Below are 17,147 nucleotides of genomic sequence, written 5' to 3'. Positions count from 1 at the left end.
GTGGTACAGTCAATGAACGAGAGGGAACGGCATGGCCAGCAAGCGCCCGCTCCTAACTCCGAGGAGGCCAGGCGCCTGGACTTATTCGGGCACAAGATCTACTCAGCTGGGGGCCTACAGCTTAGGGTAGCTAATCAGCAAGCTTTCCTGAGCCATTACAACTATAACACCTCCATGGGGAAGTTTAAAGAGTGTTCCCCCAGGAGTCCAGGCAAGAGTTTGCAGCCTTACTTGAAGAAGACAAGAAAGTGGCAAAGACATCCTTACAGGTATCCTTAGATGCAGCGGACTCGGTGGCCAGAACTCTAGCCTCGGGAGTGGCCATGCGACACATCTCATGGCTACAGGTGTCCGGCTTTCCGCCAGAACTACAACAAACCATTTAGGACCTACCCTTCGAGGGCCAAGGCTTGTTTTCGGACAAAACAGATCCCAGGCTTCAGACCCTCAAGGACAACCGAGCCATAATGCACTTACTGGGGATACATACCCCGGTGACTCAGCACAGACCTTTCCGCCCTCAGCCTCAACACATCTACCCTAACTCTCAGCCGTGGCAAGACTTCACTAGAAGGCATGTCCAGGGCAACCGCAGGAGACAATCTGGTCTCCAAAAAGGCCAGAATCAGGGCCCCCCAAAGCCACCGGCAGGGCCCAAAAAAAATTTTTGAAGGTGCGCTCGAGGACGGAACACCAGTCTCCTTCCCGGATCCTTTCCCACCCTTCCGCAACCATCTCTCCTATTTCCTCCCTGCGTGGTCCCACGTGACCTCAGATTGTTGGGTCCTACGCACGGTGGAATTTGGATACCATCTTCAGTTTGTTTCACCTCCCCCTCCCCCCGTCCCTCTTCAGGAACCCCTCTCACGAGCAAATCCTCTTACAGGAGATACAGGCGCTCCTGGCCATCGGAGCAGTAGAAGAGGTCCCAAAGGACTTGAGGGGCAAGGGATTTTACTCCTGCTACTTCCTAATAACCAAGGCAAAGGGTGGGTCTGTGGCCCATCCTGGACCTGCGCGGACTCAACAAATTCATGATAAAGTTCAAGTTCCGCATGGTATCCCTGGGAACCATTATCCCTTCCCTGGATCCCGGAGACTGGTACGTCGCCCTCGATATGAAGGGCGCATACTTCCACATAGCAATTTACCCGCTGCACAGGCAATAACTTCACTTTGTGGTCAACCAACAGCATTTCCAATTTGCTGCCCTTCCCTTTGGCCTCTCCACGGCTCCAAGAGTCTTCACAAAATGAATGTCTGTCATAGCGGCCTCACTCCGCCGACATCGCATTTAAGTCTTCCCATACCTCGACGACTGGCTGATTTGACGTCCCTTCGAGACGCAAGTGCGGCATCATGTGCGTCTCATCAGGGGACTGTTCGAGCAACTCGGCCTTCTGCTTAACACCGAAAAGTCCACTCTGGAGCCCACACAGAGAATAGACTTCATTGGGGTGATCCTAGACTTAAATATCATCAGGGCATGATTATCGCAGTCCTGCTTTCAGGCAGTGGTGGCCATAATTCAAGGCCTCCACAACTTCCCAACCTCGACAGTTCGCATGTGCCTCGCTCTCCTAGGCCACATGGCCTCGTGCACTTTCGTGACCAGACATGCCAGACTACTCCTCTATCCACTTCAGACCTGGCTCTCCTCAGTGTATCGGCCTGGCCGAGACAGCTTGAATACAATTCTTACTGTGCCGAAGGACATCTTAGCCTCATTGAGTTGTTGGCTGAACCCCACCCTTGTCTGCGAGGGGATGCCATTCCATGCCCCACAGCCTTCGCTAGCCCTGACCACGGAAGCATCATCTCTCGGCTGGGGTGTCCACCTTGTGGGACTCTGCGCGCAGGAAGTAACCCTGCACATAAACATGAGGGAACTGAGAGCAGTACGCCTCGCATGTCAAGTATTCCGCGAATATCTCCAAGGCTGTTGTGTTACAGTGTTCACAGACAACACAATGGCCATGTTTTACATCAACAACCAAGGTGGAGCGCGGTCCTCCCTCCTTTGTCAGGAAGCCATACGCCTCTGGGAGTTTTGTATAGCCCACTCTATCGATCTGGTGGCATCCTTTCTCCCAGGAGCCCAGAACACCTTGGCAGATCACCTCAGCAGATTCTTCCTAGCTCACGAGTGGTCGATTCGCCCGGACGTTATCCATTCTCTTTTCTGGAAGTAGGGGTTTCCCCACATAGACTTCTTCGCCTCTCACGAGAATCAGAAGTGCCATTTGTTCTGCTCCCTCCAGGGATGCTGCCCGGGCTCCCTGTCGGACGCATTCCTGATAACTTGGAAAGACCGTCTGCTCTATGCCTTTCCTCCATTCCCACTGGTCCACAAGGTCCTTCTCAAGCTACACAGAGACAAGGCCCGCTTAATCCCGATCGCTCCAGCGTGGCTGAGACAGCATTGATACACCACGCTCCTCAACCTGTCGGTGACCAAACGAATTCCCCTATCGCTGTGGCCAGACCTGATAACTCAGGAGCACGGCAGGCTACACCATCCAGACCTGCAGTCTCTCCATCTCATGGCATGGATGCTGCATGGTTAACTCAGTCCGAGCTGCATTGCTCCAGCTCAGTGCAACAAGTGCTCTTGGGTAGCAGGAAGCCCTCCACTAGGTCCACATACCTGACCAAGTGGAAGCGCTTTTCCTGCTGGTGTGCCCAGAATGATGCTGTCTTCCTGAAGGCACCAGTTCCTATCATCCTGGAGTATCTCTGGTCCCTGAAGCAGCACGGCCTAGCGGTCTCATCCATCAAGGTACACCTGTTTCAGCCTTCCATCCAGGTGAGAACGGATGCTCAGTCTTTTCTAATCCTATGGTCACCAGGTTCCTCAAGGGCTTGGAATGTTTGTACCCGCAGGTCCGTCATCCGGCCCCTACGTGGGACCTCAGCCTAGTTCTGTCCAGGCTCTTCGGTGCTCCCTTTGAGCCAATGGCCACCTGCTCGCTGCTGTATCTTTCCTGGAAGACAGCATTCCTCATCGCTATCACATCGGCGAGGCGTGTGTCGGAACTTCGGGCCCTCACGGCAGATCCCCCGTATACGGTGTTCCTCCCTAAGGTGATGTCTGCCTTCCACATCAACCAAGACATTTTCCTCCTGGTCTTCTTTCCGAAACCGCACGCATCATGTCGACAGCAACAGCTGCATTCTCTGGATGTTCGTAGGGCTCTCGCTTTTTACATCGAGCGAACAAAGCCTTTTAGAAAGACACCCCAGCTGTTTGTAGTGGTGGTTGACGGGAGGAAGGGCCTACCGGTCTCCTTGCAGCGAATTTCATCTTGGGTGACGTCGTGCATCCGTGCGTGCTGACTTGGGCTCATGTTTTGACTAGCCACCTCACTGCCCATTCCACTCAGGCTCAAGCTTCATCTGCCGCCTTTCTGACCCCTGTACCCATCCAGGAGATCTGCAGGGCAGTGACTTAGTCGTCCGTGCACACCTTCGCTTCCCACTATGTATTAGTGCAGCAGTCCAGAGATGATGCGGTTTTTGGTTCAGCTGTTTTTCTTTCTGTTATATCTCACTCCGACCCCACCGCCTAGGTAAGACTTGGGAGTCACCTAATTGGAATCGATATGAGCAAGCACTCGAAGAAGAAAAGACGGTTACTCACCTTTGTAACTGTTGTTCTTTGAGATGTGTTGCTCATATCCATTCTAAACCCGCCCTCCTTCCCTTCTGGCAGGAAGGAACTGAGGGGGCGATGGGTTGGCAGGGGTATATATTCGACGCTACAGGAGGCACCTCAGCCAACCCACCGAGTGTTGCTGGGGTAAAAATCTTCCAAAACACATCTCAAAGAGCAACAGTTACAAAGGTGAGTAACTGTCTTTTTTTATTGAGTACAAAGCACCTATCAAAAATAGCAATAGTCTAGAGCACCCCAGATAGATATAGTTACACAAAGTCTGAGATGGTATCGAGTGGCAGCAGTAGTGTTCCAGTGGCTGGCTTTCCTTCTAGGCACTGGGGAGATTCATGTCAATATCTCCTTGCTCAGAAAATCCAAACTTCTCCAGAGTATTCTCTCTAACTAAACTTTTTATAGGTTTTTTCAAACAAAGCACATAACTTATAATGGCCCCTAATATGCTAGCTATTTTGCTAGTAACAACAAATAATAATTCATTACTCTACTTATCAGCAAAGCAACTTCAGCAAGAAATTTTACAGACACAGGCACCTGGACCAAAGTCAGCTCCCTTCCATTCTCATGCATGCCATTTTACTTTATCTATCCTTGTTAGTAACATTGCAGCTTGTGCAGCTATTTTTGTTTGCCTAAGCAAGTCCACATTCTTCCTCTCTATGTGGTGTCCTCGCTTCCAGTTTATGGTGGTTAACTTTACAAGAAGGCGCAGGTTATGGCAAGTGCAGGTTATGTTAAGTCCAGTTCTTTCGTAACAGGGCTCCTTTGATGCAGGGCTCCTTGGATGCAGCTGGTGCTGTAGCCAGGTCCATCTCCACTGCAGTCGTAATGCAATGAGCATCTTGGCTTTCCTAGGGAGATGCAGAATACTGTTGAAGATCTCCATTGTGAGAGCCATTAATTGTTTTCCAAGTCTACACATGACTCCCTTCACACCTTGCATGACCGAAGACCAAACACAGATCCTTTCGGGTCTATACGCTAACATATAAAAGAAAGTTTAGCAAGTCACAGTCAGCACAGAGATCTTGCTCAGCCCATTTTTCCACCTTCCGTAGGCCACCCAAGCCAGGGGCCAGGAGGCCTAAATATTCAGAAAGGAATCCGGCAGCTGCCACAGTGTCTTCATCCCAACCTTCCATGTAGTCCAAGCACCAGTTTTGATGACTTCATCAAAAGTCTAACTCTTACCCACTTGAAAAGGACTCACTGTTGCACTATCCTATCCTCCTCCTCCCCTTTCCGCCTGCATGGGAGACCATAACATCCGACAGATGGGTGTTGGAGGCCATTACGTCTGGTTATACTATCTGTCCCACCTCCTGTCTCTCTTCAAAACCCGTCTCATGGTCAATTGCTGAGACAGGAAGTTGCCTTGCTGCTATGATTAGGGGCCATGGAACCAGTTCCAGTTCAGCTCAGGGGAAAGAGATGCTACTTCAAGTACTTTCTGGTCCCCAAAAAGAATGGGGATGGAAGTCAGTATTACATCTCAGATGCATGAACAACTGTGTGAAACAGCAGAAATTCAGGATGGTAACCCTTGCAGCTATAGTTCCCTCCCTCGATTCCAGGAATTGGTTTGTGACTCTCAACTTTCAAGACATGTATTTTCATGTGGCAATTCATCCCTCTTACAAAATATTTCTTCATGTCATAACGAATGTGACCACTATTGGCACCACGTGCTCCCTTTCAGCTTTTCCTCTGCCCCAGGGGTATTCTCATAGATCCTCGCGGTCATAGATCCCCACCTTCATCGCCTGGCGATAATGGTCTTCTCTTACCTTGACAATTTGTTGATCGGGGCTGATAATATCAAGGGTATTATCAGCAGTATAAGGAATGAGGACGCTATTCCACACTTTGGGCCCTTGACTCATTCTCAGGAAGTACCAGTACAGCAGATAGATGTCAGAGGAGCTTCTCTAGATCTGTTACCTCTATGGACAGGTTTTTCACCTTGCAGAATCTCATCTCATTTCAACCTTCAAATCTCAGTAAAAAATTGTCTTCGACTGTTAGGGCACATGGCAGTTTGCATCTTTGTATCTCAACATGCCAAATTATATTTTCAGTGCATCCAGGAATGGGTCAGGACAGTTTGTATGCCAAACCAGCAGAGCCTGGACAAGCTGCTGTTCCCCAATAGGTTCTGCAGTCATTCGTCTGGTAAAAGGACACTCACTACTCTCAGCTCTAGAAAACTAATGTGAAAAACCTGCTCTCAGGATGACTGCTTGCCCTGGATTGTGCGACCCCCAAATATGCCCCTCTATCTCAAGAGTGGTGTGTCTGATGTAATGATGATAGTGGCAGGATCTTGAACAAACAGGACTTCTGAACACCCCTTCAAACCGTTAGCTACATGTTCACTTCTTTGCCTTTCCACAAAGACAGTCTTCTTGGTGGCCATCACTTCCGTTCACACGGTCCAAGAGCTCGGGACTTTAATGGCAGATCCCCCTTTATAGTGTTTTTCAAAGAATCATTATAGCCACATCCAAACAAAGATGGTGCCTATGGTGTCTTCCTAATTTCATATAAACCAGACCATTCATCCCCATTTTTTCCCCCAAAATCACATCAGACTCTATAGGAATCTGCCTTCCATATGTTAGATGTCAGAAGCCTAAGCACATCAGCCTTTCATCTGAATAGAACCAAACCTTTCCAGAATACCCCTAGACTGTTTGTTTCAGTTGCAGACAGATCCAAGGGACCCATAATTTCCAACCAGAGGCTCTCAAGATGGATCTTTGGGAGGAAAAGTGTTTCATGTTACGACTCTGCTCGCATTCAGCCTCGTTCAAGAGGGTTAGCCCACTCTGCAAGATCACAAACTACTTCTGTGGCATTATTTAAGAATGTTCCAGTTGTTGAGATTCGCAGACCTTCAACCTGGACTTCAGTACATACTTTCTCCAACAATTATGCTGTGGTTCATGCCACTAGCTCGGATGCTGCAGTTGGCAATCCATTTCTATCTTGAGTACTAGATTCTGTTTCAGAGCTCTCTCCTCTCTGTGGGATTAGTGCTTGGCAGTCATCTGAAGTGGAGCAGCCATATGGACACTACTTGAAGAAGGAGCAGTTACTTATCTTGTGCAGTAACTGGAGCTCATTGAGATGTGCTCTCCTACCCATCCTCCTTCCTCTCTGCTTTGGAGTTTTGGCCAGGGATGGTGTCCCTAGCCTCTGTTGGCTGGATGCTGGGAATGAGCGACAGGGGATGGATCACTTGATGATTACCAGTTCTGTTCATTCCCTCTGGGGCACCTGGCATTGGCCACTGTTAGAGGACAGGATACTAAGCTAGATGGACCTTTGGTCTGACCCAGTATGGTCGTTCTTATGTTCTCTTGTGGGACTTAGTGGTAGAGAAGGAACTGAGGGTGCAAGAATGGGCAGGTGCATGCCTGGGCCGAACAGGCACTGCTACTAGAAATCTCCAATCAAGGCACACCTGAAGTGAAGTCCCCATAGGGACACACATCTTGAAGTACTCCAGTTGCTGCACAAGGTGAGTAACCTCGTCTTTATATTTCAGACCTGCTATTTCTTTGTTAAACCATATTCAGTGCAAGCCACTTTGCTGGACCTACTGGCAGCCCTTAGGGAGAACATTTAGTTGGTGTTGGCCCTGCTTTGAGCAGGGATGGGACTAGATGCCTCCTGAGGTCCCTTCCAACTCTGATATTCTATGATATTGCAATGCCATGAGAGATGCAAGATGTCAGAGAAAGGAGGGGAGTTGTACCATGGCAGGGTAGGGCAGTGGGCCAGAGAGGACGGAAGGAACAAGGAGGACCTTAAAAGACTCTGGAGAACTGCTCAGAAATGCTTGCAAGTTATATCCTCTTGAACAGCTTAAGCAAATTGCTCAAGCCCCAGTCAAAGTCGGTTTCATTTAGCAAAACATGTTGTCAGGATAATCAGACAAAAACTGCCTGTCTTAGGCAGAATTACCTGCTGAATTCATTTTCAGACATTTAATTTACATATTACACAAGTACCACACTGCTCTACAGCCAAAATGCTTCTGAAATAAATGTAGTCAAACTTTACTAATTCTGGCTCACTGAGAACGAAAATGATGCTTAAAATTGTTGATTGGCTCTAGTCTAGCTGTTGGGCTCCAGACTACAGCAGTGGAATCTCCTGGCAGGTGATGTTAGGGTTTCCATGTTCCGTGACCGTCAAAAGGATCTTGTCCCATTCTTCTTCATGGAAGGTGATCTTGTAGCCTGCAACAACATCGATGGTGTGATGGCAGCCCTCAACATCGTTCACGATCCAGATGAGTGGAGACTGTTCATTGATTCATCGAAGACGAGTCTTAAAGCTGTTTTGCTGCATAATGGCAATGTTTTGCCATCAATTCCAGTTGGTCATGCAGTCCATATGAAGGAAACCTATGACAACATGAAACAACTTTTGAGGTGCATAAACTATGACCAACATCAGTGGCAGCTTTGTGGCGATTTGAAGGTTGTTGCTCTCTTGCTTGGTCTGCAGACTGGATACACAAAGTACTGCTGTTTTCTCTGCGAATGGGATAGTCGTGCAAGAGATTCCCACTACATCAAGAAAGATTGGCCACTCCGACAGTCATTGGAGCCTGGGAGGAAAAGTGTTCAGCATCCACCACTTGTTGAATCAAGGAAGATTTTGTTACCACCCTTACACATCAAGCTGGGTCTGATGAAGAACTTTGTCAAGGCCATTGACAAAACACAAGCAGCTTTCAAGTACCTCCGTGGAAAATTTCCAAGGTTAAGTGAAGCTAAGATAAAGGAAGGTGTCTTTGTTGGTCCTCAGATTCGTGAACTTCTTCGAGATGATGCATTTGACCATGCACTGTGTGGCAAGGAAAAGACGGCATGGAAAGCCTTCCAGTTAGTGGCAATAAATTTTCTCGGAAACAACAAGGCAGACAACTACAGGTTGTTGGTGGAAAACCTCCTCAAGGCATACAAAAGCCTTGGTTGCAACATGTCACTAAAGATACATTTTTTGCACTCTCATCTAGATTTTTTTCCACCGAACTGCGGAGCAGTGAGCGACGAGCACGGCGAGCGATTTCACCAGGACATTGCAACAATGGAGAAACGCTATCAGGGCAAATGGAGCCAATCAATGCTTGCAGACTATTGCTGGACAGTGACAAGAGATGCTCCATTTAATGAATACAAGAGACAAGCCAAGAAGCGCCGAGTAGACACTGAATAGGACTAAACTATGTACATAATAGTTTTTTGCCTTTTGTTTCATAATAAATTTTATTTATATAACCCTTTTGCTGATTTTTAAAGTGTTACATAAACAGGACAGGTGAAATATTATCATGTAAAGCAACCATAAACACATGAAAAGACCTAGGTTTACAATTTATGATTAAAACTCTACTATCTACACAATATACATAGACATAAAACGTAAAAACTTAAATATCTTAGAAACAGTAGCCAATCAGTTGTTTTAATTGTCATATTTGAAGTCAGCACATCAAAATACATAATAAATACCACATTTTATCTCTGAAGCAGACGACTTCTCAGAAATTGTAGACCAGTGTATTCAGTAAAAGTCTACAGTAAGTCCGAGCTCTAACCTGCACAAAAGCTAACCGCCCTTCCCCCCCCCCACCTCCCATGTGTTTTTCTGTTCTAGGGTCTCCTTTTATTAATGCAATTATTCACAAAGGATTTGATGAAAGACATGCATACATTGGAGGGATGTTTGGAGCTGGAATTTACTTTGCAGAGAACTCCTCGAAAAGTAACCAGTATGTGTATGGAATTGGAGGAGGGACTGGATGCCCAACACACAAAGACAGGTCCTGTTACATTTGTCACAGGTAAGTTTCCAATGGATTTGCCCACAGGGAAAACACACTACTTCACTCTCCTTTATACTTTATAGCTCTGGCACAAGATATGCTTCAAAGAGAGACTAGCCACTTGGGCTTGGACATAACCTGAAAAATCAGTTTATACACTTTATCAAGGCTGAACAGAAAGGGTCCCAGCAAGCCCTAGAAACGATTTGACCATTACGTCTAGACATTGAGTTTACAGGGAGTATAAATAAAACAGAAAGGTGGCTTATGAGTAAGGGTTGAAATATCAGGATTGAAACTGAATAGATTATGGCAAATAATAGTGATTGGATTCCAAGCAATCTTTAAAGTTGCTTGTGCCTCCGTATAGTAACTTCTGGCAGAACAAAACTGGAATGCCAAGAACTGGATTTATTGCAGCTTAACCTAAGAGCAGGGTTTTTGTAGAGAGCAAATATTCATAGATTTTGTGTGTGTCATTTATTCAAGGCCTTGCTTGTCAATGAAGTACATCAAAAAGCTCTGCAGTGGTTCATAGGCTAGTGGCTTAGCCTTTCTCCCTCTCTGAACCAGTCACGGGGTGACAACAATACAGTTTAAAATAAATTATAACATAAATCATCACAGCCTGCATTTTACCAGCTGTACTGTATGTCCACATGCACCGTTTTTATGAAGCTTTTCCTTTCATTCATGTTTTTCATTTTTAAAAATGTATTTTTAATTTCCTTGTTTGAAGGCTCAGAGAAATGGATTTTGATAACTTAAACAAGTTCCTAAATTTTGAAGTCATTCTTAAGGTTTACAGTAGTCTCATAGACTCATAGACTTTAAGGTCAGAAGGGACCATTATGATCTTCTAGTCTGACCTCCTGCTCCCAGTAAGATTTGATTTGTGTGTTGTTTGTTTTTCTCTTAGACAAATGCTTTTCTGCAGAGTCACTCTTGGAAAATCCTTTCTGCAGTTCAGTACAATGAAAATGGCTCATGCTCCTCCTGGACATCATTCTGTAATTGGCAGGCCAAGCGTGAATGGACTGGCATATGCTGAATATGTTATCTACAGAGGAGAGCAGGTGTGTGGATTATAAATAGGGCTTTTCATTTTCAGTTTTTATTTTATTTAATTTTGCCCAGGAATTTCAGTGTTTATTACCACAACAAAAATGTGAAAATCAATGCAAAAAACTATTAATTTTTCTGGGTAGATATCTGTTTATTTTGGTGAACAGAAAGATGAGGAAAAAGTATTCAGTAGATTAATGCTTTGAATTTGGCTCATCAGTGTGGTTTGCTGCAGAACTAAAACAGAACTCAGAACACAGGGCCACCTCCGAGTTAAAGAAAACAATATCTCTCTAAGCTCCACGTAAAACTTTTCATTTGAATAAACAGTTTACTGCTGTAGACTTAGAACTATTAGCCTATAAATATTTACGTTTAATAATTGGGCCCCACCACTTGCAGCACATACAGTCAACTTCATCCTTTTCTCCTGTTTTTTTGTTTTTTTTTTAATTTTCTTCTACTCATGTTCTGAAACGTGTTTTGAGACAGATTTTTGTTTTCATCCCATTTTAGTGTGTTAAATCTTAAAACTGTTACCTGCTAGTAGCTTGAAATGTGTACATGGTGGGCATGAGATTCATCTGTACGTTCAGACGCGCATGCACTTCAGAGCTTGCGTGCGTGCCTGTTCATTGTGTGTAATGCATAGCCTTCCGTCAACAGGCAGCTTTGCACATACACCGAGACTAATGTATTATCGTCCTAATAAAACAAGTTATTGTTTATATATTTGAATGATACAAAAGTAGGGTGAAAATTGGAAAAAAGCTGAATAATTCTTTTTGTGAAACCCAGGAAATTTTTGGTAAAAACCCATTTAAACTGAAAACAAAGGGGCTTAATTATAAAGCATCAGAATAATGGAATGTGCAAAATTTATAGTCAGTGTGGCCATGTCATATCATAGATTATTAGGGTTGGAAGGGACCTCAAGAGATCATCTAGTCCAACCCCCTGCTCAAAGCAGGACCAATCCCCAAATGGCCCTCTCAGTGACTGAACTCACAACCCTGGGTTTAGCAGGCCAATGCTCAAACCACTGAGCTATCCCTGCCCCAACAGATACTGTGTGCTTGTCTGATAACAATCCAGATAAAGTGCTCAAATTATGTACCAGTCAGGGCTCTACAAGTTATTTGAATACACAGTTGTGGCCAGATCCCAGCTGGTATAAATCAGCATAGCTCCCATTGACTTCAGTGGTGCTACACAGTTCTACACAGATGAGGATCTGGCCTTTGTGTATAATCGCCTTCTGTCTGGTGCTACTAAACAAGAACCTCTTAAAATATGTGATTGGCCTTGGTAGCCACAGCAGAGGGCCCTGATTCTCCATGGCCTTGGCTCTGTTGCAGGGAAGGCAGACTAATTTCAAAACCTTTTCTGGTAGTTAGTGGGGACAGCTGTGTCTTAGTCCATAGATTCCAGTTACTAGTTCCATTGGCTGTTGCAGCAAAGTATGCAGTTGCCATTCAAAAAGGGAGTAGAGGAGATTCCTTATGTGGCTAAACTTAGTCTTACCTTTTGTGCCAGCATAAGTAGTATTCAAGATTTGTTCTGAATAAAAACAGTTCAGATAAGACATTTGCCCTGGGAATAAAACTTTCCATTTTCATGACCTGTTTACTGTGAGCACCTGCAGGAAGGTTGTCCCCCAAGTCCACGGCTCAGAGGAAGCAGTGAAGTTCCAGAATGCTTTATCCTGGAGCAACACAGCCAGTGCAGTGCTGTGCCACAAGGACCTGCAATGAGGGACTGGCAGGGCAGTTATATTATGTGTTCAGTGCCCATTCAGTAGTTCTTTACTCTTAAAATGTTTGCAGGTCACAAAACAGGTCACCAGCCAGCACTTAGCTAGGGCCGCTGACCAGTCCAGTATTACAATCTGTATTCTGTTACGCTCTTGAGGGAGGTGCAGATGGGAACTTACCCATGGTATTAACTCAGGAAGTTTGGCTGTCGGGCATGCAGTGGTAATGCCCACATGCAGCAAACTCCTTTTTATTAAGACTTGTTGCCTCATTTCAGGAGGGCCCTGAATGTTTGAAAGTTTGGAACCATACGTGTATTAGTGCTCTGCACCCAGCAGCTCCCATTGTTCTCAGTGCTAAACACTGGAAAATCTGGCTCTTACGAGCTCTTTCTGCTGTGCCCCCACTGGCATAAACATCTAGTTCTGCTGCTTTCCTCTCTGCTCTCCTGCTCTGGTAGCTATGCTCAAGAGTTCTGGTGCTGTGAGTAACGGGGGAGGTAAGGAGAGCACTTATATAGTCTTTCTTCCCTACTGAGGAATCTCATTGATCTCTACAGATATCAAGGGAAAGCTAAAAAGCAAAGAGGGAAAGCCGATGGGAGGAGGAAGATGTTTATATTGAAACATCAGTGTTACAGTAATAGACATGTAATAGCCTCCATGGTCTAACATTCTTTTGTAAGGGAGTGGGGCACAGGCAGTCACAGCTGCACTGGGGTCTGCACCCCAGAAATGATAGTTGCTGAGCAGGAGTCGAAGGACTCACAAGAGCCAGATTCAGTAACCTAGAGTCAGGATAAGAGTTGGAGTTGGAGACCAGAGGTCAGAGGTAGTACCAGGCTGGAGTCAGGGGGCAAGAGTCAGGAGCAGATTCAGGCTGTGCTTGGAGACCAGAGTTCTGGTGAAAAGGCAAAGTCTGGAGTTGCAGCAGGCCAAAGTCTGGGTGGTTGCCCAGACAACTTCCTGTAACAACCCTGGGGTTTAATAGGGGACTTGGGCAATCAGAGGGCCACAGGGTACTGTCACTCTGGCTCCCTTGGGTGGGGCTTCCTGCTGCAGCTACCCTCCACAGAGTTTCTTGGCCATAGCTCTCCATAGCCTCCTGGTGGCTCTGTGGGGAACGTCAGCCATCCCAGGCTCTGCAGACCCAAGTTCTAGTCTGTGGACCCTTACACCTTTGTAGTACTTCAGCAATGCAAAATAAATGAAAGGTGAAATTGTAATGTGCTGTCCATATCCTTCAGAAAAGCATTGATTTGTTTCTCTGCTTATTTTCAGGCTTACCCAGAATATCTCATTACATACCAGATCATGAAACCAGAAGCACCCTCACAAACTGCAACAGCAGCAGAGCAGAAGACCTAGTAAATGTAGATTGGTGATGCAAAATATGATTTAAATCTTGGACTGGATGACATTTTGTTTCAGAAAATCAATATCATATAAAATTCTTGACAACCTGGAAATAAGCTGTATGTCTTTTATAAAGCATTACTATATTGACAAGTATAATATGAGTAACTGATACATACTCAACTGCTACTGTTCCTTTTGAGGAAATGTTTACAAGGGACTGCCTTTTTACAACATATCTCAGGCTCATTCTCACCGCAGTTACCACGTGTAAAACAACAGTACATTGATCTAGACTTTGGGAACATTATGCTACAAGCAGAAAACATTACCAGTACAACTCCGTATGTTAAAATTTCACAGACTACTGTTCTCTATTTACAGATAAATTGCATTAAACCCATAATTTCTTTTCAGCACACAAAATTCAACTTATTGTTTAGAGAGATCTTAGTCAACTATTTATTTTACTTTTGTATTCTGAAATTGAGCCGGAACCTTCTTAAAGATATTTTGCACAAAGTCAAGTTGGCTAAAATCATTAACAATGCAATATGAGTTTCCTATCCAAGAGGGAGCTAAGTCCAGTTCTTCAGCTTAGGGGGGTTTTGCACTTTTATGAGCAAACATTGCTACAGGCATAACTTTAGGGTGGAAACAAATCAAGTTTCAATTTGCTGCTTATTCTGTCAGTTTTCTAGGGGAAATATTAGTGAGCTTCGTGAACTTCATAAAGCTGCCTCTTGTGCTTGGTAAAATTTCACGAAGCAGGTCAGTGTCCTGTGCTGACTAAAATATAAATATCACTTTATGAATGAAAGGTTTAAAAGACTGCTAAAGTACAATGCAGACTGTGAAATGTTCTCAAGTGACAGTGGCATATAATTCAAAAGAAGCAACTCTGCAAGGGGATGAAAATTAGTGGGTAAAAAGCCAGAATATTGTGTGCAGCAGTATAAAGTGCAGTTCCTTAAAGATACACCCAACAACTGGCTAATTTGAAGCAACAAAAATGGATTATATTATTTTGAGTTCATGTCCTATCTTCATGCACAACATCACAATTGAAGTGCATGAGTGATGTACAAAAAAGATAAACATTTATTTCCACTGGTGTATAATTGTTTTAAACAAGTGGGGACTGGGTTTATATGAGAACAAAGCCAGGCTTTGTCCTTTCTAATCATCCTCCTACAATGTTTTGTTTTTATTTTGTCTGGGTAGAGGAAGGTTACTTTCAGGCACTGCTTAGCATAATATAAAATGGTTTCAAATGTCCAATACCAAGGGTGTAAATTTAACCAAAAAAAATCTTGACTTCCTTTTGCAACTTTAATTTTAGAAAGAGAGAGGAAGTTGAAAATAAAACCATTTTAAGATTCTTTTTGAATAGGCTGTATTAGCAAGAGGCACAACAGCATTTATTGTGCAATGACTTTGGAAAATATATGTCTGAGAGAGCTACACTTTTTGCAAGTGCATAACAGCCAGCGATGTTAAATTGTTCATGTTACAATTCTTGCATTAATGCCTTTTACCTTCAGAAAGTATTGAAATGACAAGTTAGTGTTTTGCCTGTAGTTTGCAAAATAAAAGAATTTATCTACTTGCAGAAATCTGCGAATAAAACATTGAAAAAAAATCCAAACAGAGATTTTCAATAGAAAAACAGAAGAAATTCTGCAGAGAGATTCTTGTGGAGAACAAATGTTACCACTTGTAAAATTGATAATTTGAGGCAGACTCGCTGAACAGCACACCAGCTTTTGCAGTATACCTAGAGAGAAGGTTAGAAGCAGCAATTCCAATAAACATCAAACTTTTCTTTGTTTTGCTTAAGTCTCCTGTGCCGGCACTGGACATATGGTTCTGAGTTTGGTTTTGTGACTCTAATATGCTTCCTCAGTCCAAACCAGAAGTAAGATCCAGCTGTCCCTTTTAATTAAATTTCATTGACTCAAGTTGGGTGTTTGTGTTTTGGCTACTTGTTTAATAGTGTTAGAATTCAAATGATAACAACTAGGCTTTGAAGTTTTGTATTCATTTAGAGGGCTTTTTATTTTTATGTTATTTAGTTAATCAGGTTGGGGATGTGCCATCTGCAGTAGTTTCAGATAGCTGTTAAAATGCATATTACCTGCCATCTCCCATTAGACATAGTTTTAAATGGTAACACAGTTGTGCATCTTAGTTAAGCGAAACAGTTAACATGGGTGTAGAAGTTCAAAGCTTTACAGCTTTAAAAACAACCCTATGCCTGATTCTGTTGTTGTTTGTTGTTTCCAATGTACTAATTGAACTAATGGCTGCTCTAGGTTTCATCTGGAGCTCTAAACTTATAGAAGACAAAAATGTGGTCCAATATCTTTTAACTGCCAGTGTTATGTATCTGATGTTCTGTGCAGAGTAAAGGTGCTGTGTGAGGAAATCATTTGCAGTGGTTTTTGTCTTGTAAATCACTTGATTTCGTAACTCTTCATGGCCAAAAGTTGAAGAATGCACATGCCTAGTGCACCCGCTAAAAGTCATTCACATATCACAGAAGCCTAATATGGTTCTCACCAAAAGAATAAGTAGATCCTCAGCTGTTGTACATTGTCAGAGCACCACTGACAGCACTTGACACCAGCTGAGGATCCATCCCCAAATGTCCAACCCTCTGGGCTTGTCTTCACTACCAGGGTAAGTCAGGCTAAGTTACGTTACTCCAACTACATGAACATAGCTGGAGTCAACGTAGCTTCGGTCGACTTACCCCAGTGTCTTCACTATGCTGTGTCAACGGGAGACGCTCTCCAGTTGACTTCTCATACTCTTCTCGGGGAGCTGGAGTACCGGGGTTGACCAAAGAGTGCTCTGCCGTTGATTTAGCGGATCTTCACTAGACCCCCTAAATTGACCCTTGCTGATCAGTTGCAGCAACGCTGATCTTCCCATAGTAAAGACCAGCCCTCAGAGTTGCTTTCCTGAGAGTAAGCACTAAAACAGCTTGCCATGTTTCTGGTGGAGGAGCCAAACGCTGTAATTGGAAGGAAAGCCCTTTACAAAAGGCATTAGCCAAGCACCTTAATTTCATGTCTCTTAATTCTTTAAAATAGCACCCAGATGCTTGAGCCTCAAATGTGGCCCATTTACCTACTCACATGGCTCTAACGAGAAGCCTCATTGCTCCAAAAAGAGGGCTGCAAATGTCTCAATGTCAGTGTGTTTGTCACTGAGCAAACCCATTCTCAGCACAGCCAGAACACTGCATGTCTGAACTTCTGACACCCAGTGGAGGCATGTTAGAAATTCAGAGTTCAGGGCATGTAACTGGGTTACCCAGATGAAGAACAGCCTGAGCCTGGCCACCCCATCAGCTGTGCATGTGCAGCTTCCATTGGTGGTAGTGGGAATTGTACATGCTCAGCTGGCAGAACAGCCTGGCCCAAGATGTTCAGACTAGCAGACCTCTT

The 17,147-nt window shown here is 44.4% G+C and overlaps 1 protein-coding gene across 1 annotated transcript in view; it reads left to right on the top strand.

Moving 5' to 3' along the window:
• LOC116839906 (poly [ADP-ribose] polymerase tankyrase-1) overlaps window positions 1–16,120 on the top strand; it is a 325,729-nt gene extending 309,609 nt beyond the window's left edge. Inside the window, 3 exon segments of the mRNA XM_075066025.1 lie at window positions 9,350–9,536; window positions 10,438–10,594; window positions 13,618–16,120. Of these exon segments, the coding sequence (XP_074922126.1) occupies window positions 9,350–9,536; window positions 10,438–10,594; window positions 13,618–13,704 (431 nt within the window). The 3' untranslated portion in view covers window positions 13,705–16,120.
• The last annotated feature ends 1,027 nt before the right edge of the window (window positions 16,121–17,147 follow it).

The sequence above is a fragment of the Chelonoidis abingdonii genome, chromosome 5 (genome assembly GCF_003597395.2).
Source record: "Chelonoidis abingdonii isolate Lonesome George chromosome 5, CheloAbing_2.0, whole genome shotgun sequence".
NCBI classification, from domain to species: domain Eukaryota; kingdom Metazoa; phylum Chordata; order Testudines; family Testudinidae; genus Chelonoidis; species Chelonoidis abingdonii.
This window is presented reverse-complemented; position numbering and strand designations above follow the sequence as displayed.